The 27,696-nt window shown below is 44.6% G+C and overlaps 1 protein-coding gene across 1 annotated transcript in view; it reads left to right on the top strand.

The window, feature by feature from the left end:
* The first annotated feature begins 7,327 nt into the window (after nucleotides 1-7,327).
* LOC115121756 (PH and SEC7 domain-containing protein 2-like) overlaps nucleotides 7,328-27,696 on the top strand; it is a 55,426-nt gene continuing 35,057 nt past the window's right edge. Inside the window, exons 1-2 of the mRNA XM_065018454.1 lie at nucleotides 7,328-8,022; nucleotides 8,199-8,978. Coding sequence (XP_064874526.1) covers nucleotides 7,403-8,022; nucleotides 8,199-8,978 — 1,400 coding nt within the window. The 5' untranslated portion in view covers nucleotides 7,328-7,402. The remainder of the gene's footprint in view (nucleotides 8,023-8,198; nucleotides 8,979-27,696) is intronic.

The following is a 27,696-nucleotide window of genomic DNA, read 5'->3' as shown; positions in this document are numbered from 1 at the left end:
GTAGATAAAACTTGCTGCATTTAGATACAACATGCTGCTTGTAGATAAAACTTGCTGCATTTAGATACAACATGATGCTTGTAGATACAGCATGATCCTACAACCTTCTACCTATAGATATAACATGCTGCCTGTATTTATAACATGCTGCCTGTAGATACAACATGCTGCCTGTAGATACAACATGCTGCCTGTAGATACAACATGCTGCCTGTAGATACAACATGCTGCTACAGCCTTCTACCTGTAGATACAACATGCTGCCTGTAGCTAAAACATGCTCCTTCTAGATACAATTTGCTTCCTGTAGGTTTAACGTGCTGCCTGTTGACAAAACATGCTGCCTGTACATACAACATGCTGCTACAACTTTCTACCTGTAGATATAACATGCTGACTGTAGATATAACATGCTGCCTGTAGATACAACATGCTGCCTGTAGATACAACATGCTGCATATAGATACAACATGCTAGATACAACAGACTGCCGTTAGATACAACATGCTACCTGTAAGTATATCGTGCTGCCTGTTGACACATCATGCTGCCTGTAGATACAACATTCTGCAACAACCTTCAACCTGTAGATATAACATGCTTCCTGTAGATACAACATGCTGCCTGTAGATACAACATGCTGCCTGTAGATATAACCTGCTGCCTGTAGATAAAACTTGCTGCATTTAGATACAACATGCTGCTTGTAGATAAAACTTGCTGCATTTAGATACAACATGATGCTTGTAGATACAGCATGATCCTACAACCTTCTACCTATAGATATAACATGCTGCCTGTATTTATAACATGCTGCCTGTAGATACAACATGCTGCCTGTAGATACAACATGCTGCCAGATACAACATGCTGCCTGTAGATACAACATGCTACAGCCTCTACCTGTAGAACAACATGCTGCCTGTAGCTAAAACATGCTCCCTCTAGATACAATTTGCTTCCTGTAGGTTTACCGTGCTGCCTGTTGACAAAACATGCTGCCTGTACATACAACATGCTGCTACAACTTTCTACCTGTAGATATAACATGCTGACTGTAGATATAACATGCTGCCTGTAGATACAACATGCTGCCTGTAGATACAACATGCTGCATATAGATACAACATGCTAGATACAACAGACTGCCGTTAGATACAACATGCTACCTGTAAGTATATCGTGCTGCCTGTTGACACATCATGCTGCCTGTAGATACAACATTCTGCTACAACCTTCAACCTGTAGATATAACATGCTTCCTGTAGATACAACATGCTGCCTGTAGATACAACATGCTGCCTGTAGATATAACCTGCTGCCTGTAGATAAAACATGCTGCCTGTAGGTACAACATGCTGCCTGTAGATATAACATGCTGCCTTTAGATTTATCATGCTGTCTGTAGATACAACATGCTACCTGTAAGGATAACGTGCTGCCTGTTGACACATCATGCTGCCTGTAGATACAACATGCTGCTAACACCTTCCATCTGTAGATATACCATGCTGCCTGTAGATATAATATGCTGCCTGTAGATACAAAATACTGACTGTAGATACATGTTGCCTGTAGATTCAACATGCTGCCTGTAGATACAACATGCTGTCTGTAGATACAACATGCTGTCTTTAGATATAACATGCTGCCTCTGGATATAACATGCTGCCTGTAGATACAGCATGCTGCCTGTAGATACATCATGCTGCCTGTAGATACAGCATGCTGCCTGTAGATACAGCATGCTGCCTGTAGATACAGCATGCTGCCTGTAGATACAGCATGCTGCCTGTAGATACAACATGCTGCCTGTAGATACAACATGCTGCCTCTGGATATAACATGCTGCCTGTAGATACAGCATGCTGCCTGTAGATACAACATTCTGCCTGTAGATTCAACATGCAGCCTGTACATACAACATGCTGCTACAACATGCTGTGTGTAGATACAACATGCTGCCTGTAGATAAAACATGCTAATACAACCTTCTACCTGTAGATATAACATGCTTCCTGTAGATACAACATACTGCCTGGAGATGTTACATGCTGCCTGTAGATTTAACATGCTGCCTGTAGATACAACATGCTAATACAACCTTCAACCTGTAGATATAACATGCTTCCTGTAGATACAACATACTGCCTGGAGGTGTTACATGCTGCCTGTAGATTTAACATGCTGCCTGTAGATATAACATGCTGCCTGTAAAAACAACATGCTGCCTGTAGGAATAACATGCTGCTTGTAGATATAACACGATGCCTGTAGATACAACACGCAGCCTGTACGAATAACATGCTGTCTATAGGTACAACATGCTGCCTGTAGATACAACATGCTGCCTGTGGATACAACATGCTGCCTGTAGATATAACCTGCTGCCTGTAGATAAAACATGCTGCCTGTAGGTACAACATGCTGCCTGTAGATATAACATGCTGCCTTTAGATTTATCATGCTGTCTGTAGATATAGCATGCTTCCTGTATATATAACATTCTGCCTGTATATATATATATATATATCATGCTGCTGTATATATAACAATTAGCTCTATATTTAACATGCTGCCTGAATATATAACATGATGCTTGTACATACAACATGCTGCCTGTATATTTTCCATGCTGCCTGTATATATAACATGCTGCCTGTATATATAACATGCTGCCTGTATATATAACATGCTGCCTGTATATATAACATGCTGCCTGTATATACAACATGCTGCCTGTATATATAACATGCTGCCTGTATATATAACATGCTGCCTGTATATTTTCCATTCTGCTGTATATATAACATGCTGCCTGTATATATAACATGCTGCCTGTATATATAACATGCTTCCTGTAGATATAGCATGCTGCCTGTTGATATAATGTTCTGCCTGTAGATACAAATTGCTGGCTGTAGATATAACATGCTGCCTATAAATACAACATGATGCCTGTTGATATAATGTTCTGCCTGTAGATACAAATTGCTGGCTGTAGATATAACATGCTGCCTGTAGATACAAATTGCTGGCTGTAGATATAACATGCTGCCTGTAAATACAACATGATGCCTGTTGATATAATGTTCTGCCTGTAGATACAAATTGCTGGCTGTAGATATAACATGCTGCCTGTAAATACAACATGATGCCTGTTGATATAATGTTCTGCCTGTAGATACAAATTGCTGGCTGTAGATACAACATGCTGCATGTTGTTGCAATGTTCTGCCTGTATATATAACATGCTGCCTGTAGATACAACGTTCTGCCTGTTGATATAACATGCTGCCTGTAGATACAACGTTCTGCCTGTTGATATAACATGCTGCCTGTAGATACAACGTTCTGCCTGTTGATATAACATGCTGCTTGTAGATCCAACATGTTGCCTGTAGATACAACATGTTGCTTGTAGATACAACATGCTGCCTGTTGAATAACTTGTCATTCTCAGTAGTAATTCTCAGTGGTAGTTGTCAGTAGTAGTTCTCAGTAGTAGTTCTCAGTAGTAGTTCTCAGTAGTAGTTCTCAGTAGTAATTCTTAGTAGTAATTCTCAGGAGTAGTTCTCAGTAGTTGTTCTCAGTAGTAGTTCTCAGTAGTAGTTCTCAGTAGTAGTTCCCAGTAGTAATTCTTAGTAGTAATTCTCAGTAGTAGTTCTCAGTAGTTGTTCTCAGTGGTAGTTCTCTGTAGTAGTTCTCAGTAGTAGTTCTCAGTAGTAATTCTCAGTGGTAGTTCTCAGTAGTTGTTCTCAGTGGTAGTTCTCTGTAGTAGTTCTCAGTAGTAGTTCTCAGTAGTAATTCTCAGTGGTAGTTCTCAGTAGTAATTCTCAGTGGTAGTTCTCAGTAGTTGTTCTCAGTAGTAATTCTCAGTGGTAGTTCTCAGTAGTAGTTCTCAGTAGTAATTCTCAGTGGTAGTTCTCAGTAGTTGTTCTCAGTAGTAGTTCTCAGTAGTAATTCTCAGTGGTAGTTCTCAGTAGTTGTTCTCAGTAGTAATTCTCTGTAGTAGTTCTCAGTAGTAGTTCTCAGTAGTAATTATTTGTGCTAAAGTGTTTTCTTTAGTATGGAGCCTTATCTTGATCAATAAATAACCAACCAGACCTCTGTGTGTGTGTGTGTGTGCGTGCAGGTGTTTGTGTGTGTGTGTGTGTGTGTGTGTGTGTGATGGAGAGAATGAGAGAAAGAGGTCTTAGAGAGACACTATGGTTCTTGTCTGTAGTATTTCAACTTGATTGGCAGATGAAGTGTGTCTGTGTGTGCATGTGCGTCTTTGGAGCAAGTAAGTGAATTCTGGTTTGGTCAGCAGAACAATGGGCTCTTAGGCCTTATCAATTCCCCTTTAATACTATCACAGCATCTGCCAATCAAACTAAAACACACACACACACACACACACACACACACACACACACACACACACACACACACACACACACACACACACACACACAGTGCATAACAATGTGAGGTGGGGTATGGGCATTGGGTACGGGAACACATCTGCCAGCCCCTGAGTAGTTGAGCTCTTACTGCTGCTCTACATAGCTGTCCTCCTGTTTAGGCGAGTCACACCCAACAACACTGTCAACAACATAATCGAGAGCGCAGGTGTGTGTGCATGTGAGAAATAGAGGCAGAACATCCATAGCTTTGATGTTTGATTACATAAGTGTTTGATTGAATTTGCCTGTCTATTCTTGTGTTTGGGCTTTTTGGTTGTGTGCGTTGGAGTGTGGTAATGTGGGACTAGGCATGTGGGTGTGATAATACTGTCTATATAAATGTGTCTGACTCGGCATGTCACTTGTTGTATCTCCTTCATGTGGTTATGTCATTCATTTTAGTCTGCTCTTTACTTCAGCCTGTCCATAGGGTTGGGAGGTTCAGCCTGGTCCGTAGGGTTGGAAGGTTCAACCTGGTCTGTAGGGTTGGAAGGTTCAGCCTGGTCCATAGGGTTGGAAGGTTCAGCCTGGTCCGTAGGGTTGGAAGGTTCAGCCTGGTCTGTAGGGTTGGAAGGTTCAGCCTGGTCTGTAGGGTTGGAAGGTTCAGCCTGGTCTGTAGGGTTGGAAGGTTCAGCCTGGTCCGTAGGGTTGGAAGGTTCAGCCTGGTCTGTAGGGTTGGAAGGTTCAGCCTGGTCCGTAGGGTTGGGAGGTTCAGCCTGGTCCGTAGGGTTGGGAGGTTCAGCCTGGTCCGTAGGGTTGGGAGGTTCAGCCTGGTCCGTAGGGTTGGAAGGTTCAACCTGGTCCATAGGGTTGGAAGGTTCAGCCTGGTCCGTAGGGTTGGGAGGTTCAGCCTGGTCCGTAGGGTTGGGAGGTTCAGCCTGGTCCGTAGGGTTGGGAGGTTGGAGACATAGTTGCAAGCAAATCATAACCGACTCCAACACGTACCTCAAATCTGCTTACACCTACTAATGTAAAGGCCGTAGGTTATCCGCCGTTCTATTAATGCTGATGAATCAGCAGACAATGCGAGGTCAGTGCACAGAGACTATTAATGCTGATGAATCAGCAGACAATGCGAGGTCAGTGCACAGAGACTATTAATGCTGATGAATCAGCAGACAATGCGAGGTCAGTGCACAGAGACTATTAATGCTGATGAATCAGCAGACAATGCGAGGTCAGTGCACAGAGACTATTAATGCTGATGAATCAGCAGACAATGCGAGGTCAGTGCACAGAGACTATTAATGCTGATGAATCAGCAGACAATGCGAGGTCAGTGCACAGAGACTATTAATGCTGATGAATCAGCAGACAATGCGAGGTCAGTGCACAGAGACTATTAATGCTGATGAATCAGCAGACAATGCGAGGTCAGTGCACAGAGACTATTAATGCTGATGAATCAGCAGACAATGCGAGGTCAGTGCACAGAGACTCTTGTCTTTATTAATGCGGCTACATAAAAGTAGGGAAAACAATAAATGGGAAGATGGAATGGCGGCTCCTCCAAAATCGACTATAATTTCAGGAAGAGTTCTTTGTTCCAAAAGCCTTGTTCTCTGTACAGTACCCAATTACATTACAGCCAAACAATAACAGGAACACTGACTGCTATAATAAAATTACAGTCCGATAATACATTAGCCACATTATCTTATGCTGGTGCTGCTACCAGCCTAATTTCTATTTATTTATTTATTTCACCTTTATTTAACAAGGTAGGCAAGTTGAGAACAAGTTCTCATTTACAATTGCGACCTGGCCAAGATAAAGCAAAGCAGTTCGACAGATACAACGACACAGAGTTACACATGGAGTAAAACAAACATACAGTCAATAATACAGTATAAACAAGTCTATATACAATGTGAGAAAATGAGGTGAGAAGGGAGGTAAAGGCAAAAAAGGCCATGGTGGCAAAGTAAATACAATATAGCAAGTAAAACACTGGAATGGTAGTTTTGCAATGGAAGAATGTGCAAAGTAGAAATAAAAATAATGGGGTGCAAAGGAGCAAAATAAATAAATTAATTAAATACAGTTGGGAAAGTTGTTTGGGCTAAATTATAGGTGAGCTATGTACAGATGCAGTAATCTGTGAGCTGCTCTGACAGTTGGTGCTTAAAGCTAGTGAGGGAGATAAGTGTTTCCAGTGAATGAAACACAACCTAGACCAATGAAGAGTGAGACTCACTGCCCATCTCCAGCTGATGTTCCAATAGAAACTGGTGCCTGGTGTCCATAAGGTTGCAGGTTTAAATCCCAGGTGGGCCTTCAGCATATGGACCCCAGAGCAGGGCACTTAACCTGAGTGCTTTGTGTTAGCCATTCAGCTGTGAAAAGAGAAGAAATGCAGCTGTGAATGAGTGATGTGAGATGTGATGTGATATGTGATGTGATGTGAGCTGTGAGGAGGAGTAGAGGAGCTGCTGTGTGGATTAAAGGCCTGCTGCTCTGGAGAAAAGATGACTGTCAGATGGATCCTTTTGACATGGATCTGAAGGGGCTTTAAAATGATCTTCCTTTGCTTGTTTTCTCTCTCGCCCTCCTTCTTGTGCCCCTCGTTTTCTCCTTCTTTTGAACTGTTCTTTAGAGGAGATATCATTCTAGACACACACAGAGACATTGAGACAAGCACGTACACACATACACACATACACACACCCACACACATGCACAAATACTGGGTGTTCCTTTCCAAGGTGACCTCCGTATTACAATTAAGGCTAATAATAATGAAATGACTGTATCAGACAGCATCCCTCCCCCTCCTCCTACTGTCTCTCCTTTTTATTCTATTTTATTTTCTTCTCTTTTTTCTCATGTGCTTCCCTTCTCTCTCTCTCTCTCTCTCTCTCTCTCGGCCAGACGGTTAGTCCTCCCTAGTCCTGGATCCAGAGCTCTCTGTCTCCGACCCAGCCCCAGAGGACTCCACCACACACGTAGGCACCATGACCCAGGAGGGGCAGGGACACCCCCAGACTGAACCCCCTACATCCCCAGACAGCCAAAGGGAGACGCCAGCCCACCCTGCAGAGAAGCCAGCCACAAACCAAGGGCTGGAGGGGCAACGTCTGGAGGTGGAGGGGATAGAGGGGACCAATGAGATGGAAGGGGAGGAAAATGTTACGGTACAAAGGGAAGTACACAGAGAAAGAGAAGGTGAGGAAAGTGGAAAGGGAGAGGGTGATGAGGTAGATGAGGGAGTGGAACAAGTGATGCAGGGAGAAGGAGAGGTGCATGAAGAGAGAGAGAGTATGGCAGAGACAAGTGATGAAGAAGATGGAGTGGAGGATGAGAGGATAGATGCAGGGGATGGTCAGCCAGACAGAGAGCTAGAGAGAGAGGAGGAGAGGGAAGAAAGGGAGGAGGAGGTGGAGAAGGAGGGGGATAACATGAACACAGAGGCCACAGAGGAGTCAGAACCAGCCTGCGAGCCCGGCTGTGAGGAGGAAGAGGAGGAGGAGGGTGAAGAGGAGTTACCTCCACCACCACCACCCGAGGATCAGGAAGAAGACCAGGACCAGGACCAGGACTTACCAGACCCACCACGGTCTCTGGACATAGTCAGGTCAGTACAACAGATATGAGCAGTCCTTGACTAGTGTGGTCATGAGTGAATGTATAGGTCAGATCATTTATAGAACATCCTTCAACAGACTGAGATGAGTGTGTTAATTTGGAGGGCGAGTGTGTAGCTATTTAATTAAACATTTTATTCCGATGATACTCTATGTTTCCATACAGGCTGGACAATGGAATAGGACCTGAGAATGGAATCAAAGGGCATGAAGAGGAGGATGACGAAGATGATGAAGATGAAAGAGAAGGAGGCGGCTTAGTGGAGGTCATCCATGAACACCTGGACACGTTCAGCTCCACCTTCGAGTGTTCCGTAGAGCTGGCGGACACAGAGGTGGAGGAAGAGGAGGAGGAGGAAGGGGAGGGAAGGGAGAACCAGGACAGTTTCAGCTCTGTGTTTGAACGCATCGTGGAGCATGTTGTCGCCATAGAGGGGGAGGAAGAAGAAGACGAGGAAGATGGGGAGGGAGAGAGGGAGAAGAGCGTGATGGACAACAAGGATGGCTTCAGCTCGACGTTTGAGCGTATTGTCGAGTCTGCGCTTCTTCGCGGGGGGACGTGCTACAGTAGTCTAGACTCCCTGGATGTCCTGTCACTCACAGACGAGACAGACAGCTGTGTCAGCTTCGAGGCTCCGCTCACCCCCCTCATCCAGCAGAGGTCCATTCTCCAGAGCCCTGAGCCTCTGGAGCTGGAACTAGCCACTGTCATGGAGCAGGAGGGAAGCGAGGCTGGACCCGAGGCCCAACGAGGAGAGCCTGAGGCTGGGGAGAGTGCTGCAGGCCGTGAGCTTGGATCTGGAGGAAGCCCACTGCGGACCACCATCACCGGGACCAGGTCGGAGTTTGTCCTGAGCCAGCCTGGCCGATGGGCCATCCCAAATGGGTTTCACATGAACACCCAGGGGGGAGCGGAGGGTTCTGGAGCCATACCCAACTCTATGAGGTAAGATGGCAAGGCAGGGGCAAAGGGGTGGGGAATTATGGTGGGTTGAGTGAGTTAGAGTTAGATTAATGGCTACGGTTAGAGTTGAGCTGGGGTGTGGACTTGAAGCTAGGGTTAGCTTTAGGGTTACAGTTAGGGTTATGACTAGGATTAGGGATATGTTGAGTGGGTCAGTAGTAGGTTGTCACAGGTTGTGGCTGGTTGGCTATCGATTTAAGCAGGGTTGATTTAGGTGAATCAAAGTGCAGTACTCAGATATCATTCAAGAAAAGTCTCTGGCCTATCCACTACTAAAGTATGTCTAGTGAAGCTCACATCCAGCAGGGGGCATGAGTGAGATGGCCAGGCCAGCTGAGGTTCATTAGCAGGGGGGTCTGGTCTGGTTGGTCTGGCTGGGTGTCTCAGTGGAGAGTCCCGTTCATACTGCCCCCCTCCCACTGGCTGTGCCTGGCTGTGCTTGTGCTACAAGTCCAAGGCTGCAGGAGATGGGGGTCTATGCAATGGATAGTTTAGTTAGAGCTGAGAATATGAACATCACATTGAACCTACACAAAATACTGAATGTAATCAATTCCTAGAGCAGGGGTGGAAAATTTCAGTCCTCGGGGGCCTGATTGGTGTCACAGTTTTGACCCAGCTCCAGCTAACACACTTGACTCCAATAATCACATAATCATGATCTTCAGTTTAGAATGCCATTTGATTAATCAGCTGCGTTTGCTAAGGATGGAGAAAAAGTGTGCCACCAGTCAGGCCCTCGAGGAGTTGCCCACCCATGTCCTAGAGAAAGCATGCTAGCATCTAGTTTATATACATTGCAATACCTGTGTCAGAGTTCATGCCAAAAAACGTCAACCAGGTCCATTATCACATAGCTATGTTCTCCCATATAAGCGTAGGAATGTGAAACACATGGAAACATGAGACCTGGACATAGGTCATAGGTCAGGAGCCATTCTACTATCCCCACAGGACCACAGTCTCTGGGTCTAATGTTTCAAATCGTGGCAGATTGTCAGAACTCCCTGCTGGGATAATGTTCTGCTGATCACTTGGTGTTCCACTTCTGAATCAGTGTAGGATATCATGGAGCTAAGCGCCTCCTTTTAGAATGTGTGACACACAGAATTCTAAAGGCTGTGTGGTGAATTCTAGAACTGATGGCATTAGAGATCATTCTGAATTCCAGGATGGATTACAGAATGAGTGAAGCTGGCATGTGTTCCAACTCCAAAATACATTAGCTCTTCTCTGCACTAGGGACTTATACATGCTCAGTACATTTCTAATAGTTCTGATAGATGGCAGCTCTCTCTCTCTGTACTTCTGCAGATGTTATCGTTTAAGCGAGAGCCTGCTTCCTGCCCGTCAGCCACTGGCTGAATGAGACATTGTTTTGGCGGTGACATCACCGTCTTTGGCCTTCCTCTGCCCAGCGGGAGAGAGGGGAGAACACATGCTTCTAGATCATGCCAGGCTTACCAGCCACTTTTCAATCTGGAGTGGATACAGGTGTAGGGAAGTCAATTTGAGCGTAATGCATGAAAAAAAATGCTTTATAGATTAAATTCTTATCATATTTGGAGTCTCTCTATGTGCTCATGCAGCTCTCTTTGAAGATGGGTAAAGTAGCAGGAATGATCTCTTTGTTTGCATCGTTCTGTCAAACAGAGGATGATGCACAACGTCTGTTCTCTTTTACAGTCAGATCTCTACTCTGGTGCTCCCTCTCTTTTTCCCTCCCATGTCCCATCCCATCTTCTCTCTCTTGTCTCTACCCCTCCTTCTCCTCCTCTCACTTCTCCCCTTCCCTTCCCTCCCCCTAATTTTCTCTACTCCTCCTTTTATCCTTAACTGCTGCCCTTCCTTCCCTCCCTCTCTGTTCCCCACCTCTCCCAAACCCAGCTGGTAGCCACAATGCTAACATCTTTACTGAGAATATTGTGGGTAACTAGTCTTTATCTCAGCAGGAACCAGCAGCCGCAAAAAGGAAGAGAGAAAGAGCACTCATCGACCCAGTCAGTCAGCCACTCAGTCAGTTAACCAGTCAGTCAGCCACTCAGTCAGTTAACCAGTCAGTCAGTCAGCCACTCAGTCAGTTAACCAGTCAGTCAGCCACTCAGTCAGTTAACCAGTCAGTCAGTCAGCCACTCAGTCAGTTAACCAGTCAGTCAGCCACTCAGTCAGTTAACCAGTCAGTCAGTCAGCCACCCATTCAGTCAGCCAGTCAGTCAGTCAACCAGTCAGCCAGTTTGTCAGTCAGTCAGCCAGCCAGTTAGTCAGTCAGCCACCCAGTCAGTCAGTCAGCCACTCAGTCAGTCAGCCACCCGGTCAGCCAGTCAATCAGCCAGTCAGCCACCCAATCAGTCAATCAGTTATCCAGTCAGCCAGTCAGCCACCCAATCAGTCAATCAGTTATCCAGTCAGCCAGTCAGTCAGTCAGCCACCCAATCAGGCAATCAGTTATCCGGTCAGCCAGTCAGTAAACCACTCAGTCAGTCAGCTAGTCAGTCAGTCAGTATATCACCCAGTCAGTCAGTTAGTAAGCTAGTCGGTCAGTCAGTCAGTCAGTTAGTAAGCTACTCAGTCAGTCAGTGGGTCTGGTTCCTTGTTACAGACAGCCTATCAGTCAATCTCCATGAGAACATTGAATTGGTTCTGGTTCTCTCTCTACAGCAGTGGACCAGTATAGTTGAAGCTTAGCTATAATCCATATAGCTATGGCTGTACTAAAGCCACATGAATAGGAGACCACCGACCTGAAATCCCCAGCCACTCCCAATATGAACATGAGGACACACATGTGGTCCTAGTATTACAGCTTAGAAAGCCAGCTGGTGCTACCTAGCTAGATCTGTTTCTGAATAGCTTTACGGTAGGTATCCAGATCATTGCTGGCTGAATGATGTTTCTGTCAGAGAGAGATGCTAGGCAGGTGATGGAGTTGGATACGGTATTGTGCCCATTGATCAGGCTGTAAGACTGGGAATGCATCCCAAATGGAACCCTATTCCCTTTATAGTGGACTACTTTTGACCACAGTCCTATGGGCCCTAGTCAAAAGTAGTGCACTATAAAGGGAATAGTGTATCATTTGGGACAGCCTGGGCCTCTCTCCCCTGTGAGCAGGATACAGAGATGTGAGGCTGTAAACAGACAAGATGAAAGTCACAACCTCTATATCAGAGGAGCTGCCTCTCATTGAAGATTACTCTGCTTCATGTAATATGTGCTGCACAGACACACAGAGAGACGCAAGGATGCAAACACACACACACACACACGCACACTAACATACACACAGACACACAGACAAATGCAAGGATGCAAACACACACACACAAACACCAGAGAGACAGGCCCTGTCCTTGTGGGTGTCACTCTAAAACAGTCCTTCTCAAATAGTGGGGCGCGCCCCCCTGGGGGGGCTCAGAGCGATGCCAGAGGGGGCGCGTGTGACCCCGGGGAACATGCTTTTTGTTTGCTGCAGGGAGTAGGTTTTTTTGCACCGAACAAGAGCACACAGCACAGAGCAGGAGATATGAACTGCAGATAACAAACCCTTAAGAGACACCATGGAAAAATATTTAACAGGGATGAAAAGAAAGGCGGAGAGAGACGGAGATAATGAGACAAATGTAAGTCTCCCGAAAGCTAAGACGAGGAAATATGACGAAGCGTATGTAGCGCTTGGCATCACTGTGACTACGGTGGGAGACGAGGAGAGACCGGTATGTTTACTGTGTCTAAAAATGTTGGCAGCGGACAGCATGAAGCCAAATAAATTAAGGCGTCACTTAAAGACATTACACCCAAATCACGCTGATAAGCCGCTTGAGGTTTTTCAGCGAAAACGTGCCGAATATTGCCAACAATAAACCAGCACTGTTAGCATCATATAAGGTGGCGTACCAAATTGCTCAGTGCAACAACCCCCATAGCAGAGGAGCTGATACTGCCTGCAGCATTAGACCTGGTCTCTGTCCTGCTATAGATGACGCAAGTGCTGCAAAAATAAAACTATCCCTCTGTCCAATGACACTGTCCCCAGATGTATAAATGACATTGCTAACGATCTTAAAGAACAGCTGGTAGATAAACTCAAAGACAAACGTTTCGCCTTACAGTTCGATGAAGCAACTGACAGCAACAAAGACTGTTTGTTTATGGCTTATGTACGTTTTGACATGACAAACTCCCTGTGTGAGGATCTTTTTTGTAAATATGTCAGAGACAGAGCCACAGCTGAAGAGCTATTCAAAATGCTAGACTGCTTCCTGACTGAGAATGGGCTAAAGTGGGAGAACTGCATTGGTGTTTGCAGTGATGGTGCACAGACCATGGCAGGGATGAGAAAAGGACTTCGGGCCTCATCAAGAAGGCCTCACCTAATGCTGAGTGGACACACTGTGTTATACACAGAGAAGCACTGGCATCAAGGCACCTTTCCTCTGAATGAAGTCAGGTTATGACTGACATTGTAGGTGTAGTCAATTTTATAAAGACCAGACCACTAAAAACAAGAGTCTTCTCTGCTATCTGTGAGGAGATGGGAGCTGAACATCAAGCAGTGCTGTTTCACAGTGAAGCAAGGTGGCTGTCACGAGGAAAAGTCTTGTCCTGAGTTTTTGAGCTCAGAGAATAAGAATGTTTTCGGAGCAGGAGCACAAGTATGACCTCGCAGAAACATTTTGTGATGAGAACTTCCTGGAAAAACTGTCCTACCTGAGTGACATATTTGGAAAGCTAAATGAACTAAATCTACAGCTTCAAGGGAAAGATCAACACCTCCCTCAGGTCACAGACAAGATCAGCTCTTTCACTCGAAAGCTTGATGTGGAGCAGGCGACTTGATGAAGGAAATACTGATTCATTCGAGAACCTGCATGAATTTGTTGAAACTACTGACTATGATGCCACCTCAGTGATTCCATATATTAAGGAGCATATTTAATCACTGATGGGATTCTTTAAAAAGTACTTCCCTGAAAACAGTTCCCAATATGACTGTGTGAGAGATCATTTCAATGCACCAGCTCCAACTGGTTTCAGCTCTGCAGAGAGGAGCAGTTCACTGATATGACTGGGTGAGAGATCCTTTCAATGCACCAGCTCCAACTGGTTTCAGCTCTGCAGAGGAGGAGCAGTTCACTGATATGACTGTGTGAGAGATCCTTTCAATGCACCAGCTCCAACTGGTTTCAGCTCTGCAGAGGAGGACCAGTTCACTAATATGACTGTGTGAGAGATCCTTTCAATGCACCAGCTCCAACTGGTTTCAGCTCTGCAGAGGAGGACCAGTTCACTAATATGACTGGGTGAGAGATCCTTTCAATGCACCAGCTCCAACTGGTTTCAACTCTGCAGAGGAGGACCAGTTCACTGATATGACTGGGTGAGAGATCCTTTCAATGCACCAGCTCCAACTGGTTTCAGCTCTGCAGAGGAGGACCAGTTCATTGATATGACGTCTGACTCCATATTGAGACTGAGATTGACATCACAGACACTGAGGGAATTCTGGCTGAGTGTAGAGAGGCAGAATCCACTCTTAGGGCAGAGGGCCATGGGCATTCTTCTTCCTTTTGCAACATCTTATCTTTGTGAGACTGTCTTCTCTGCTCTTGCTGCACTGAAGACCAAGTACAGGTCCCAGCTAAACATTGAGCAGGAGCTGAGAGTTGCAGTATCATGCTTCAAACCCCGCTTCGAAAAGCTGTGCTCTGCAAAACGTGCTCATTGTAGCCATTAATCCTGACTTCCTCATTTAGATTTTTTTTAAATCAGCACAAATTGTTTTATTCATTTTTTGTCACGACTTCCGCCGAAGTTGGTCCCTCTCCTTGTTCGGGTGGTGTTCGGCGGTCACTGGCTTTCTAGTCACCACCGATCCATGTTTCATTTTCGTTTTGTTTTGTCTGTATTAATCACACCTGGTTTCAATCCCCATATCATGTTCCTTATTTAACCCTCTGGCATACATGTCTGTTCTGTCCATGATTGTTGGTGTCTTAGTGGTTGTTTTTGGTGTCTTAGTGGTTGTTGTAGGTGTTAGTTTGTATGCATTTTCCTATTTGGAATATTGCTTGAATTTTTGTGAGTAAACTCAGTTGTGTTGCTCAAACCTGTGTCCTGCGCCTGACTCCGCTACATCTCTGCACCCAATCACTGACATTTTTGTTTTATAGGTCAAAGTGTTTCATATATTGTGCTCCTGAGTTAATGTTGCTGATCAATTTGAATTTATTATTATTTATTGATTATATTTAATTAAATTTTTCAGTATCAAATGGTCAAAAAATGTTTACAGCTTAAATAAGGATTTTTTTTTATTTTTACATTTCAGGCAAATTGATGCACTTTAGGTCTTTTTTGTTAAAGATTAAAAAGCAATGTTAATAAAGTTATTCTTTGTTGTAAGTTGATCTATATTCTTTTTTTGTTTTCTTTAATGTTAATAAGGATACAATGTTATGCAGAGGTGTAATTAAAACAATTTTATAGACAAATGTTACTATTTACAGTCGTGGCGGAGAGTTGGGGGGGAGCGAAATGTTTACTACTTCCTAGGCGGGGAGTAACAGAAAACAATTGAGAAGCACTGCTCTAAAGTAATAAAGCTCTTGGGAGAGTTCTTCTCTCTGCTGCTGAAATTCTCTTTAGATAATCCACTCATGTTCCAGCAGCAATATGCCATGAACACACACCCACACACGCACACGCATACACATACACACACACACCTTTTTTAGATTTAGTCTAGTCTTAGTCATTTTGACAACGATATCATTCACATCACAGTCTCATTTTTGTCATTTGAATAATGATTTAGTCTAGTTATTGGCAAAATTACAAAAACAGTGGGCCATTTTGATTTGATTTATTAGGATCCACATTAGCCGATGACATTGGCAACAGCTAGTCTTACTGGGGTCCGACACACAACCAAAAAACCAAACATTTAAAAACATTCACATGTAGTGTGTGTGTGTGCTTCTATCAGTTACACATACAGTACATACACACAAGGAGGTCACATGGGGGAGAGGCGTTGTGCCGTGGGGTGTTTTTAGAGTTCCATGCACTCATGGCTCTGTATAATACTGTATGTTTGCTTGAATTTGTTCTGGACCTGGGGACTGTGAAAAGACCCCTGGTGGCATGTATGGTGGGGTAAGTGTGTGTGTCAGTGATGTGTGTAAGTTGACTATGCAAACAATTTTGAATTTCCAACACATTAGTGTTTCTTTTAATAACAAGAAGTGACACAGTCAGTCTTTCCTCAACTCTTATCCAAGAGAGGCTGGCTTACATGGTATTCATATTATCCCTCTGATTACAATGAAGAGCACGATGTTCCGTTCTGTTCTGGGCCCGCTGCAGCTTAACTAGGTCTTTCTTTGCAACACTTGACCATATGACTGGATAATAATCAAGATAAGATCAAACTAGAGCCTGCAGGACTTGCTTTGTGGTGTCAAAAAAATCAGAGCATCTATTTATTATGGACAGACCTCTCCCCATCTTTACAACCACTGAAAATATGTTTTGACCATGGTAGTTTACAATCTAGGTAACACCAAGTATTTTAGTCTCCTCAACTTGTTTAACAGCCACACCATTCATTACCAGATTCAGCTGAGGTCTAGAACTTAGGGAATGATATGTACCAAATACAATGCTCTTAGTTTTAGAGATGTTCTGGACCAGTTTATTACTGGTCACCCATTCCAAAACAGACTGCAACTCTTTGTTAAGGGTTTCAGTGACTTCAAATTAGTGAAGTGCACCGTCTGGATGTTCCTTATTAATCACATCAGACCAACAAATATTTTTTACATCATTCACACAAGAGTCACAGCAAAATATTTAGTATGATCTCTTATACACTATTTTAGGCCCAGATTTAGGAACTTTAGCTTTCCTGGATATAGCCACTATACAGTACTGTGATCACTTTATCCAATGGGTATGGATAGAGCTTTAGAACAACGTTCTACAGTATTAGTAAAAATGTTATCAATACATGGGGATGATCTTGTTCCTGTAATGTTTGTAAACAGCCTGGTAGGTTGATTAATAATCTGAACCAGATTACAGGCACTGCTTACAGTGAGAAGCTTCCTCTTGAGCAGACAGCTTGGTACCCCGTCCAAACCCTAACTCGGACGACGCTGGGCCAATTGTGCGCTGCCCTATGCAGCACCACTCCGGAGCCCCATAAGCATTTCTGTCTCTTCTATAGATGTTATATCCTTGTATTGCTACTGCTGTATCATCAAATGAATTATCTAAGTGAATCTCAGAAATGGCTAATATATGAATGTTATCTGATGATAGCAAGTTATTGACTTCATGAACATTATTTCTAAGGCTACATATATTAACATGGGTTATTTTCAACCCTTTCCTGGGTAGCTTATCAGAGATAGAAGTGTGCTGTGTGCTGCGAGGTTAAAGATATAAACCCATAGGCTTGGCTCTCTCATCCCTTCCAGGCCTTTGGAAGGGAGGGTGGACAATGAGCCTGTCATAGCAAATTTAAGCAATGTCCCCACGCTCTCTGGCAGCTTTCATGGCTGGGGTGATTTCTTTCCTGTTCTGGCGCACAGCTTCAGGATATTACTTCCCTCAAGTTCTTGGCTCTTTCCAGAACAGCTACCTTGTTCTTGAGCCTCAGTAATTTGACCACTATCGGCCTGGGCCTGTCACCCGGGCCGATGCTGTATTTTCCAGTCCTGAGGGTATGCTCCACCTCAATCTTCCTGTGGTCCATCTTCAGTTTCTCCTAGATCATTTCCCTCACTTTGACCTCAGACTCTGTCCAGGTCTCATGTGGAGATTCTGCAATTCCGTTAACAACCATGTTGTACCGCCTTGATTGTCCCTCGAGATAATCTGATTTCTCTGTCATTGTTATCATGGATTCACATACAGAACTGATGTCCTCTCTCAAAGACTAACAGATTGCTGTCAACTTGCCATTCTCTTGTTTAAAATCATCGAGCGGACTCTGGGAGAACTACAAACTGTTCATCAGGTCCTGGACCTCTCTGGTCAGGTCGTCCATTATTTTATTCGTTGACTCCACCCGTATTTGGACAAAACATTTGAAGCTATTTTCTTTTTGTTTGTTTAAAAGATCCTCACCTGTGATGGAGAGACACCACTATCCTCAACAGCACTCCCGCCGGCTTTGGTCTTTGTCACGGTAACAGCTTAGGTTGCGCTGTTACTCCTCGCAGTTCCAGACAGGGCAGGTCACAAGGAAGATTGAAAACAACAAACAGCAGGGATCTAGACAGCCACAAGCCCGGGACAATCCGCTGTCCCAGTCACAATGGCTAACCGCGTCGCGGGCTGCATTCCAGCCCTCAAGAAAACCCTGCTAGCTTGATAGGCATCTAGCTAGCAGCAAGGTTAGCTGCTATGCCAAACAGCTCCTCAGATCCGGCTTTGGTCGGCAGGATAATTAGACAAATAGTAGCAGGCCCAGCAACTGATGCCAATCATGTCACGGGATCCAAACAAAAGGTAGCTAGTAACCTAACTTTCTCAGACTTTCAAAACATTCCAAAACTATCCTCATTCCGCGTTCACATTTGTACAGCCTCATTAACCTATAGTAAACATAAATCCCTGACTTCCATGTACACAAACATGCATAGCCTTGTCCTACCAACAGTAATTCAGCCTACCAACAGTAATTCAGCCTACCAACATATTATTACACATTACATACAAAACAGACACATGAGAGAGCGAGAGAGAGAGAGAGAAAGAGAGAGAGAGAGAGAGAGAGAGAGAGAGAGAGAGAGAAAGAGAGAGAGAGAGAGAGAGAGAGAGAGAGAGAGAGAGAGAGTACTGGCGCTCAAGTCCTGGTCCAGATGCTCCAGTCTGAGTCACTGGGTCCACATTAACTCAAGATAAAGATTTTTTATGAACCTTTTTTTAAATGGGTAAGTCAGTTAAGATCAAATTATTAGTTACAATGATGGCCTACCCCGCCAAAACCCTCCACTAACCCGGACGATGCTGGGCCAATTCTTGCGGCGCCTTATGGGACTCCAGATCACGGGCCATTTGAGATACAGCCCGGGATCAAACCAGGGTCTGTAGTGATGCCTCTAGCCCTGAGATGCAGTGCCTTAGACCGCTGCACTTTAATAATGCAACACTGGTCGCTTTAATCAATTTCACATACTGTTTTGCCCATTTCATATATGTACTGTATTCTAGTCAATTCCATCCTATTCAACTATTTAAAATATATATATATTACAATTTAACTAGGCAAGTCAGTTAAGAACAAAATCCTATTTTCAATGACAGCCTAGGAACAGATATTTTACCTTGTCAGCTCGGGGATTCAATCTTGCAACCTTCCGGTTACAAGTCCAACACTCTAACCACTAGGCTACCTGCCGCCCCGATTTGTATTGATATTTATTATGGATCCCCATTAGCTGCTGCCAAAGCAACGGCTACTCTTCCTGGGGTCCAGCAAAATGAAGGCAGTTTATAAAATGTTTAAAACATTACAATACGTTCACAGATTTCATAACACACTGTGTGCCCTCTGGCCCCTAATCCACCACTACCACATACAGTGCCTTGCGAAAGTATTCGGCCCCCTTGAACTTTGCGACCTTTTACCACATTTCAGGCTTCAAACATAAAGATATAAAACTGTATTTTTTGTGAAGAATCAACAACAAGTGGGACACAATCATGAAGTGGAACGACATTTATTGGATATTTCAAACTTATTCAGCCCCCTTAAGTTAATACTTTGTAGCGCCACCTTTTGCTGCGATTACAGCTGTAAGTCGCTTGGGGTATGTCTGCGTGCGTGCGTGCGTGCGTGCGTGCGTGTGTGTGTGTGTGTGTGTATGCATGTGTCTGTGCCAATGTTTGTGCTTCACAGTCCCCACTGTTGTGTGTTTTCATATCTGTTTTTTAAGTATCATTTTACTGCATGCGTCAGTTACTTAATGTGGAATAGAGTTCCATGTAGTCATGGCTCTATGTAGTACTGTGTACCTCCCATAGTCTGTTCTGGACTTGGGGACCGTGTAGAGACCTCTATTGGCATGTCTTGTGGGGTATACATGGGTTTCCGAGCTGTGTGCTAGTAGTTTAAAAAGACAGCTCGGTGCATTCAACATGTCAACACCGCTCATAAATAAAAGTAGTGATGAAGTCAATCTCTCGTTCACTTTCAGCCAGGAGAGATTGACGTGCATATTATCAATATTAGCTCTCTGTATATCCAAGGGCCAGCCGTGCTGCCCTGTTCTGAGCCCATTGCAATTTTCCTAAGTCCTTTTTTGTGGCACCTGACCACACGACTGAACAGTAGTCAAGGTGTGACAAAATTAGGGCCTGTAGGACCTGCCTTGTTGATAATTTTGTTAAGAAGGCAGAGCATCGCTTTATTATAGACATATTTCTCCCCATCTTAGCTACTACTGTTGTATCAATATGTTTTGACCATGACAGTTTACAATCTAGTGTTACTCAAAGCAGTTTAGTCATCTCAACTTGCTCAATTTCCACATTCTTTATTACAATATTTAGTTGAGGTTTAGGGTTTAATGAGTGTTTTGTTCCAAATACAATGCTTTTGGTTTTAGAAATATTTAGGGCTAACTTATTCCTTGCCACCCACTCTGAAACTAACTGCAGCTCTTTGTTGAGTGTTGCAGTCATGTCAGTCACTGTCATAGCTGACATGTATAGTGTTGAGTCATCCGCATAAATAGACACACTGGCCTAACTGAAAGCCAGTGGCATGTCATTAGTAAAGATTGAAAAAAGCAAGGGGCCTAAACAGCTACCCTGGGGAATTTCTGATTCTAACTGGATTATATTTGAGAGGCTTCCATTAAAGAACACCCTTTGTGTTCTGTTAGACAAGTAACCCACTTTATAGCAGGGGGTGTAAAGCCATAACACATACTTTTTTCCAGCAGCAGACTATGATCGATAATGTCAAAAGCTGCACTGAAGTCTACAAGACAGCCCCCACAATCATTTTATCATCAATTTCTCTCAGCCAATCATCAGTCATTTGTGTAAGTGCTGTGCTTGTTGAGTGTCCTTCTCAATAAGCATGCTGAAATTCTGTTGTCGATATGTTTACTGTGAAATAGCATTTGTATCTGGTCAAACACCATTTCTTCTAGAAGTATTTGAGCCAGTGAAGGGGTTTTACTATTCTTGGGTAGCGGAATGACTTTAGCTTCCCTCCAGGCCTGAGGGCACACACTTTCCAGTAGACTTAGATTGAAGATGTGGAAAATAGGAGTGGCAGTATCATCTGCTATTATCCTCAGTCATTTTCCATCCAGATTGTCAGACCCCGGTGGCTTGTCATTGTTGATAGACAACAATAATTGTTTCACCTCTTCCACACTGACTTTACAGAATTCAAAAGTACAATTCTTGTCTTTCATAATTTAGTCTGAAATACTTGGATGTGTAGTGTCAGCGTTTGTTGCTGACATGTCATCCATAAGTTTGCTTATCTTGCCAATGAAAAAGTAATTTAATAGTTTGCAATATCAGTGGGCTTTGTGATGAATGAGCCATCTGATTCAATGAATGAAGGAACTGAGTTGGCTTTTTTCCCCAAAAATGTCATTTAAGGTGCCCCAAAGCTTTTTACTCTCATCCTTTATATGATTTATCTTTGTTTCATAGTATAGTTTCTTATCTTTTTCTTTAGTTTCGTCACATGATTTCTTAATTTGCAGTAAGTTTGCCAATCAGTTGGGCTGCCAGATTTAATTGTCATACCTTTTGCCTCATCCCTCTCAACCATATAATTTTTCAATTCCTCATCAATCCAAGGGGATTTAACAGTTTTTACAGTCATTTTCTTAATGGGTTTGTGCTTATTAGTAACTGGAATAAGTAGTTTCATAAATGTGTCAAGTGTAGCGTCTGGTTGCTCCTCATTACACTCATTACATTCATTACACATATGAATCACTACAAAAATTATGGTATGTCCTCTTATACACCATAATAGGCCCAGCCTTTAGAACTTTGGTTTTCCTAGATATGGCTATTATATTGTGATCACTACATCCTATTGATCTGGATACTGCTTTAAAGCACATATCTGCAGCATTAGTAAAGATGTGATCAATAGATGTTAATGATTTCATTCCTGTGCTGTTTGTAACTACCCTGGTAAATTTTTTTCCTGAGTGGGCAGCTTATTTAAATATTTAAATCACCCAGAAAATATACTTATCCGTTGATATCTCATACATTATCAAGCATTTCACACATATTATCCAGATACTGACTGTCAACACTTGGTGGTCTATAGCAGCTTCCCACAAGAATGGGCTTAATTTAGGTGAGGCAGATGAACCTGTAGCCATATTACTTCAACAGTATTTAACATGAGCTCCTCTCTAAGCTTTACAGGAATGTGGTTCTGAATATAGAGCGCAACACCACCCTCTTTGTCATTTCTGTCTTTTCGGTAGATGTTATAGTGATGTATTGCTACCACTGTATCCTCAAAGGTATTATCTAAGTGAGTTTCAGAGATAATCAGAATATGAATGTCATCTGTTACAAGCAAGTTATTGCCTTCATGGACCTTGTTTCTTAGGCTACATATGTTAATATGGGCTAATTTTAGCACTTTTCTGGGTTGCTTGATTGTTTTTAATGTTTTACTGGGAAGCTTATCAGAGGTAGACTTACTCATGTTATTTACATTGGAGCTGAGAGGTGAGCAGTATAAAGTTGTCTTCCTACTATTGCACACCGCCTGTAGGATAAACAGATGTATTAGGTGCAATTAGGGGTACATAAATTAAAATACTTTCATTGTGTTTGCCAATGCTTCTAAGATCATGTACATTTGATGCAGCATTATGACGACTCATTGTCACAATGGTAGGGATTAACTGAGCTGGTCTTGGATCATTTACCAGTCATTGTTTCAATGCAGCCTTGAAATGCGTGGACAGAGTCCAGGAGCCAGATGATTTGGATAAACTCCGTCATTCCTGTAGAGTATCTTCTGTTTCCAGAAGGTGTCAAAGTTATCAATAAAAGTGACTCCAGCAGAGCTACAGTAGTCTTTTAGCCAAATGTGTAATGCCAGCAGTCTGCTGAATCTTTCACACCCGCAGCCCAACGATGGTACTGGGCCTGAAATGATTGGCCGTTTTTTGGAGTCTTTTAATGCTAAAATCAGTTCTTTAAAATCAAATTTCAAATGTACCGAGCTAGCCCACCTGATGTCGTTTGACCCCACATGGACAACGACAGTGTCAGCTCCTGGCATCTGTGGTAGAACAGTCTGAAGCAGCTTTGTTATGTCCTGTACTCGTGCTCCTGTGGTAGAACAGTCTGAAGCAGCCTTGTTATGTCCTGTACTCGTGTTCCTGTAGTAGAACAGTCTGAAACAGCTTTGTTATGTCCTGTACTCGTGCTCCTGTGGTAGAACAGTCTGAAACAGCTTGGTTATGTCCTGTACTCGTGTTCCTGTAGTAGAACAGTCTGAAACAGCTTTGTTATGTCCTGTACTCGTGTTCCTGTGGTAGAACAGTCTGAAACAGCTTTGTTATGTCCTGTACTCGTGTTCCTGTAGTAGAACAGTCTGAAACAGCTTTGTTATGTCCTGTACTCGTGTTCCTGTAGTAGAACAGTCTGAAACAGCTTTGTTATGTCCTGTACTCGTGTTCCTGTGGTAGAACAGTCTGAAACAGCTTTGTTATGTCCTGTACTCGTGTTCCTGTGGTAGAACAGTCTGAAACAGCTTTGTTATGTCCTGTACTCGTGTTCCTGTGGTAGAACAGTCTGAAACAGCTTTGTTATGTCCTGTACTCGTGCTCCTGTAGTAGAACAGTCTGAAACAGCTTTGTTATGTCCTGTACTCGTGCTCCTGTGGTAGAACAGTCTGAAACAGCTTTGTTATGTCCTGTACTCGTGTTCCTGTGGTAGAACAGTCTGAAACAGCTTTGTTATGTCCTGTACTCGTGTTCCTGTAGTAGAACAGTCTGAAACAGCTTTGTTATGTCCTGTACTCGTGTTCCTGTGGTAGAACAGTCTGAAACAGCTTTGTTATGTCCTGTACTCGTGTTCCTGTGGTAGAACAGTCTGAAACAGCTTTGTTATGTCCTGTACTCGTGTTCCTGTAGTAGAACAGTCTGAAACAGTCCTACGTATTCTTCAGATATACTATATATTCTATCCACATACTGTCCATAATGGGATGTATAGACATTATGGACAGGTATATGTATATTTATACTGATTTGTGTGTATTGCTGTGTATTGTTAGATATTACTGCACCGTTGGAGCTAGGAATACAAGCATTTCACTACACCTGCTAAATATGTGTATGTGACCAATGAAATTAGATTTACATTTACATTTTTACATTTAAGTCATTTAGCAGACGCTCTTATCCAGAGCGACTTACAGATTGGTGCTTTCACCTTATGACATCCAGTGGAACAGCCACTTTACAATAGTGCATCTAGGTCTTTTAAGGGGGGGGGGAGAAGGATTACTTTATCCTATCCTAGGTATTCCTTAAAGAGGTGGGGTTTCAGGTGTCTCCGGAAGGTGGTGATTGACTCCGCTGTCCTGGCGTCGTGAGGGAGTTTGTTCCACCATTGGGGGCCAGAGCAGCGAACAGTTTTGACTGGGCTGAGCGGGAACTGTACTTCCTCAGTGGTAGGGAGGCGAGCAGGCCAGAGGTGGATGAACGCAGTGCCCTTGTTTGGGTGTAGGGCCTGATCAGAGCCTGGAGGTAGTGAGGTGCCGTTCCCCTCACAGCTCCGTAGGCAAGCACCATGGTCTTGTAGCGGATGCGAGCTTCAACTGGAAGCCAGTGGAGAGAGCGGAGGAGTGGGGTGACGTGAGAGAACTTGGGAAGGTTGAACACCAGACGGGCTGCGGCGTTCTGGATGAGTTGTAGGGGTTTAATGGCACAGGCAGGAGCCCAGCCAACAGCGAGTTGCAGTAATCCAGACGGGAGATGACAAGTGCCTGGATTAGGACCTGCGCCGCTTCCTGTGTGAGGCAGGGTCGTACTCTGCGGATGTTGTAGAGCATGAACCTACAGGAACGGGCCACCGCCTTTGATGTTATTTGAGAACGACAGGGTGTTGTCCAGGATCACGCCAAGGTTCTTAGCGCTCTGGGACGAGGACACAATGGAGTTGTCAACCGTGATGGCGAGATCATGGAACGGGCAGTCCTTCCCCGGGAGGAAGAGCAGCTCCGTCTTGCCGAGGTTCAGCTTGAGGTGATGATCCGTCATCCACACTGATATGTCTGCCAGACATGCAGAGATGCGATTCGCCACCTGGTCGTCAGAAGGGGGAAAGGAGAAGATTAATTGTGTGTCGTCTGCATAGCAATGATAGGAGAGACCATGTGAGGTTATGACAGAGCCAAGTGACTTGGTGTATAGCGAGAATAGGAGAGGGCCTAGAACAGAGCCCTGGGGGACACCAGTGGTGAGAGCACGTGGTGAGGAGACGGATTCTCGCCACGCCACCTGGTAGGAGCGACCTGTCAGGTAGGACGCAATCAAGCGTGGGCCGCGCCGGAGATGCCCAACTCGGAGAGGGTGGAGAGGAGGATCTGATGGTTCACAGTATCGAAGGCAGCCGATAGGTCTAGAAGGATGAGAGCAGAGGAGAGAGAGTTAGCTTTAGCAGTGCGGAGCGCCTCCGTGATACAGAGAAGAGCAGTCTCAGTTGAATGACTAGTCTTGAAACCTGACTGATTTGGATCAAGAAGGTCATTCTGAGAGAGATAGCGGGAGAGCTGGCCAAGGACGGCACGTTCAAGAGTTTTGGAGAGAAAAGAAAGAAGGGATACTGGTCTGTAGTTGTTGACATCGGAGGGATCGAGTGTAGGTTTTTTCAGAAGGGGTGCAACTCTCGCTCTCTTGAAGACGGGAGGGACGTAGCCAGCGGTCAGGGATGAGTTGATGAGCGAGGTGAGGTAAGGGAGAAGGTCACCGGAGATGGTCTGGAGAAGAGAGGAGGGGATAGGGTCAAGCGGGCAGGTTGTTGGGCGGTCGGCCGTCACAAGACGTGAGATGTCATCTGGAGAGAGAGGGGAGAAAGAGGTCAGAGCACAGGGTAGGGCAGTGTGAGCAGAACCAGCGGTGTCGTTTGACTTAGCAAACGAGGATCGGATGTCGTCGACCTTCTTTTCAAAATGGTTGACGAAGTCATCTGCAGAGAGGGAGGAGGGGGAGGGGGAGGAGGATTCAAGAGGGAGGAGAAGGTGGCAAAGAGCTTCCTAGGGTTAGAGGCAGATGCTTGGAATTTAGAGTGGTAGAAAGTGGCTTTAGCAGCAGAGACAGAGGAGGAAAATGTAGAGAGGAGGGAGTGAAAGGATGCCAGGTCTGCAGGGAGGCGAGTTTTCCTCCATTTCCGCTCGGCTGCCCGGAGCCCTGTTCTGTGAGCTCGCAATGAGTCGTCGAGCCACGGAGCGGGAGGGGAGGACCGAGCCGGCCTGGAGGATAGGGGACATAGAGAGTCAAAGGATGCAGAAAGGGAGGAGAGGAGGGTTGAGGAGGCAGAATCAGGAGATAGGTTGGAGAAGGTTTGAGCAGAGGGAAGAGATGATAGGATGGAAGAGGAGAGAGTAGCGGGGAGAGAGAGCGAAGGTTGGGACGGCGCGATACCATCCGAGTAGGGGCAGTGTGGGAAGTGTTGGATGAGAGCGAGAGGGAAAAGGATACAAGGTAGTGGTCGGAGACTTGGAGGGAGTTGCAATGAGGTTAGTGGAGGAACAGCATCTAGTAAAGATGAGGTCGAGCGTATTGCCTGCCTTGTGAGTAGGGGGGGAAGGTGAGAGGGTGAGGTCAAAAGAGGAGAGGAATGGAAAGAAGGAGGCAGAGAGGAATGAGTCAAAGGTGGACGTGGGGAGGTTAAAGTCGCCCAGAACTGTGAGAGGTGAGCCGTCCTCAGGAAAGGAGCTTATCAAGGCATCAAGCTCATTGATGAACTCTCCGAGGGAACCTGGAGGGCGATAAATGATAAGGATGTTAAGCTTGAAAGGGCTGGTAACTGTGACAGCATGGAATTCAAAGGAGGCGATAGACAGATGGGTAAGGGGAGAAAGAGAGAATGACCACTTGGGAGAGATGAGGATCCCGGTGCCACCACCCCGCTGACCAGAAGCTCTCGGGTGTGCGAGAGCACGTGGGCGGACGAAGAGAGAGCAGTAGGAGTAGCGGTGTTGTCTGTGGTGATCCATGTTTCCGTCAGAGCCAAGAAGTCGAGGGACTGGAGGGAGACATAGGCTGAGATGAACTCTGCCTTGTTGGCCGCAGATCGGCAGTTCCAGAGGCTACCGGAGACCTGGAACTCCACGTGGGTCGTGCGCGCTGGGACCACCAGATTAGGGTGGCTGCGGCCATGCGGTGTGGAGCGTTTGTATGGTCTGTGCAGAGAGGAGAGAACAGGGATAGACAGACACATAGTTGACAGGCTAGAGAAGAGGCTACGCTAATGCAGAGGAGATTGAATGACAAGTGGACTACACGTCTCGAATGTTCAGAAAGTTAAGCTTACGTAGCAAGAATCTAATTGACTAAAATGATTAAAATGATAGAGTACTGCTGGGGTAGGCTAGCTGCGTTGTTGACACTACCCTAATCAAGTCGTACCGTTGAGTGTGAAGTTTCTACAATGCTGCTTATCGGGAGCTAGC

This window comes from Oncorhynchus nerka, linkage group LG5, assembly GCF_034236695.1.
Source record: "Oncorhynchus nerka isolate Pitt River linkage group LG5, Oner_Uvic_2.0, whole genome shotgun sequence".
Lineage (NCBI taxonomy): Eukaryota > Metazoa > Chordata > Actinopteri > Salmoniformes > Salmonidae > Oncorhynchus > Oncorhynchus nerka.
The sequence above is the reverse complement of the archived record's forward strand: the minus strand, read 5'-3'. Positions and strand labels throughout refer to the sequence as shown.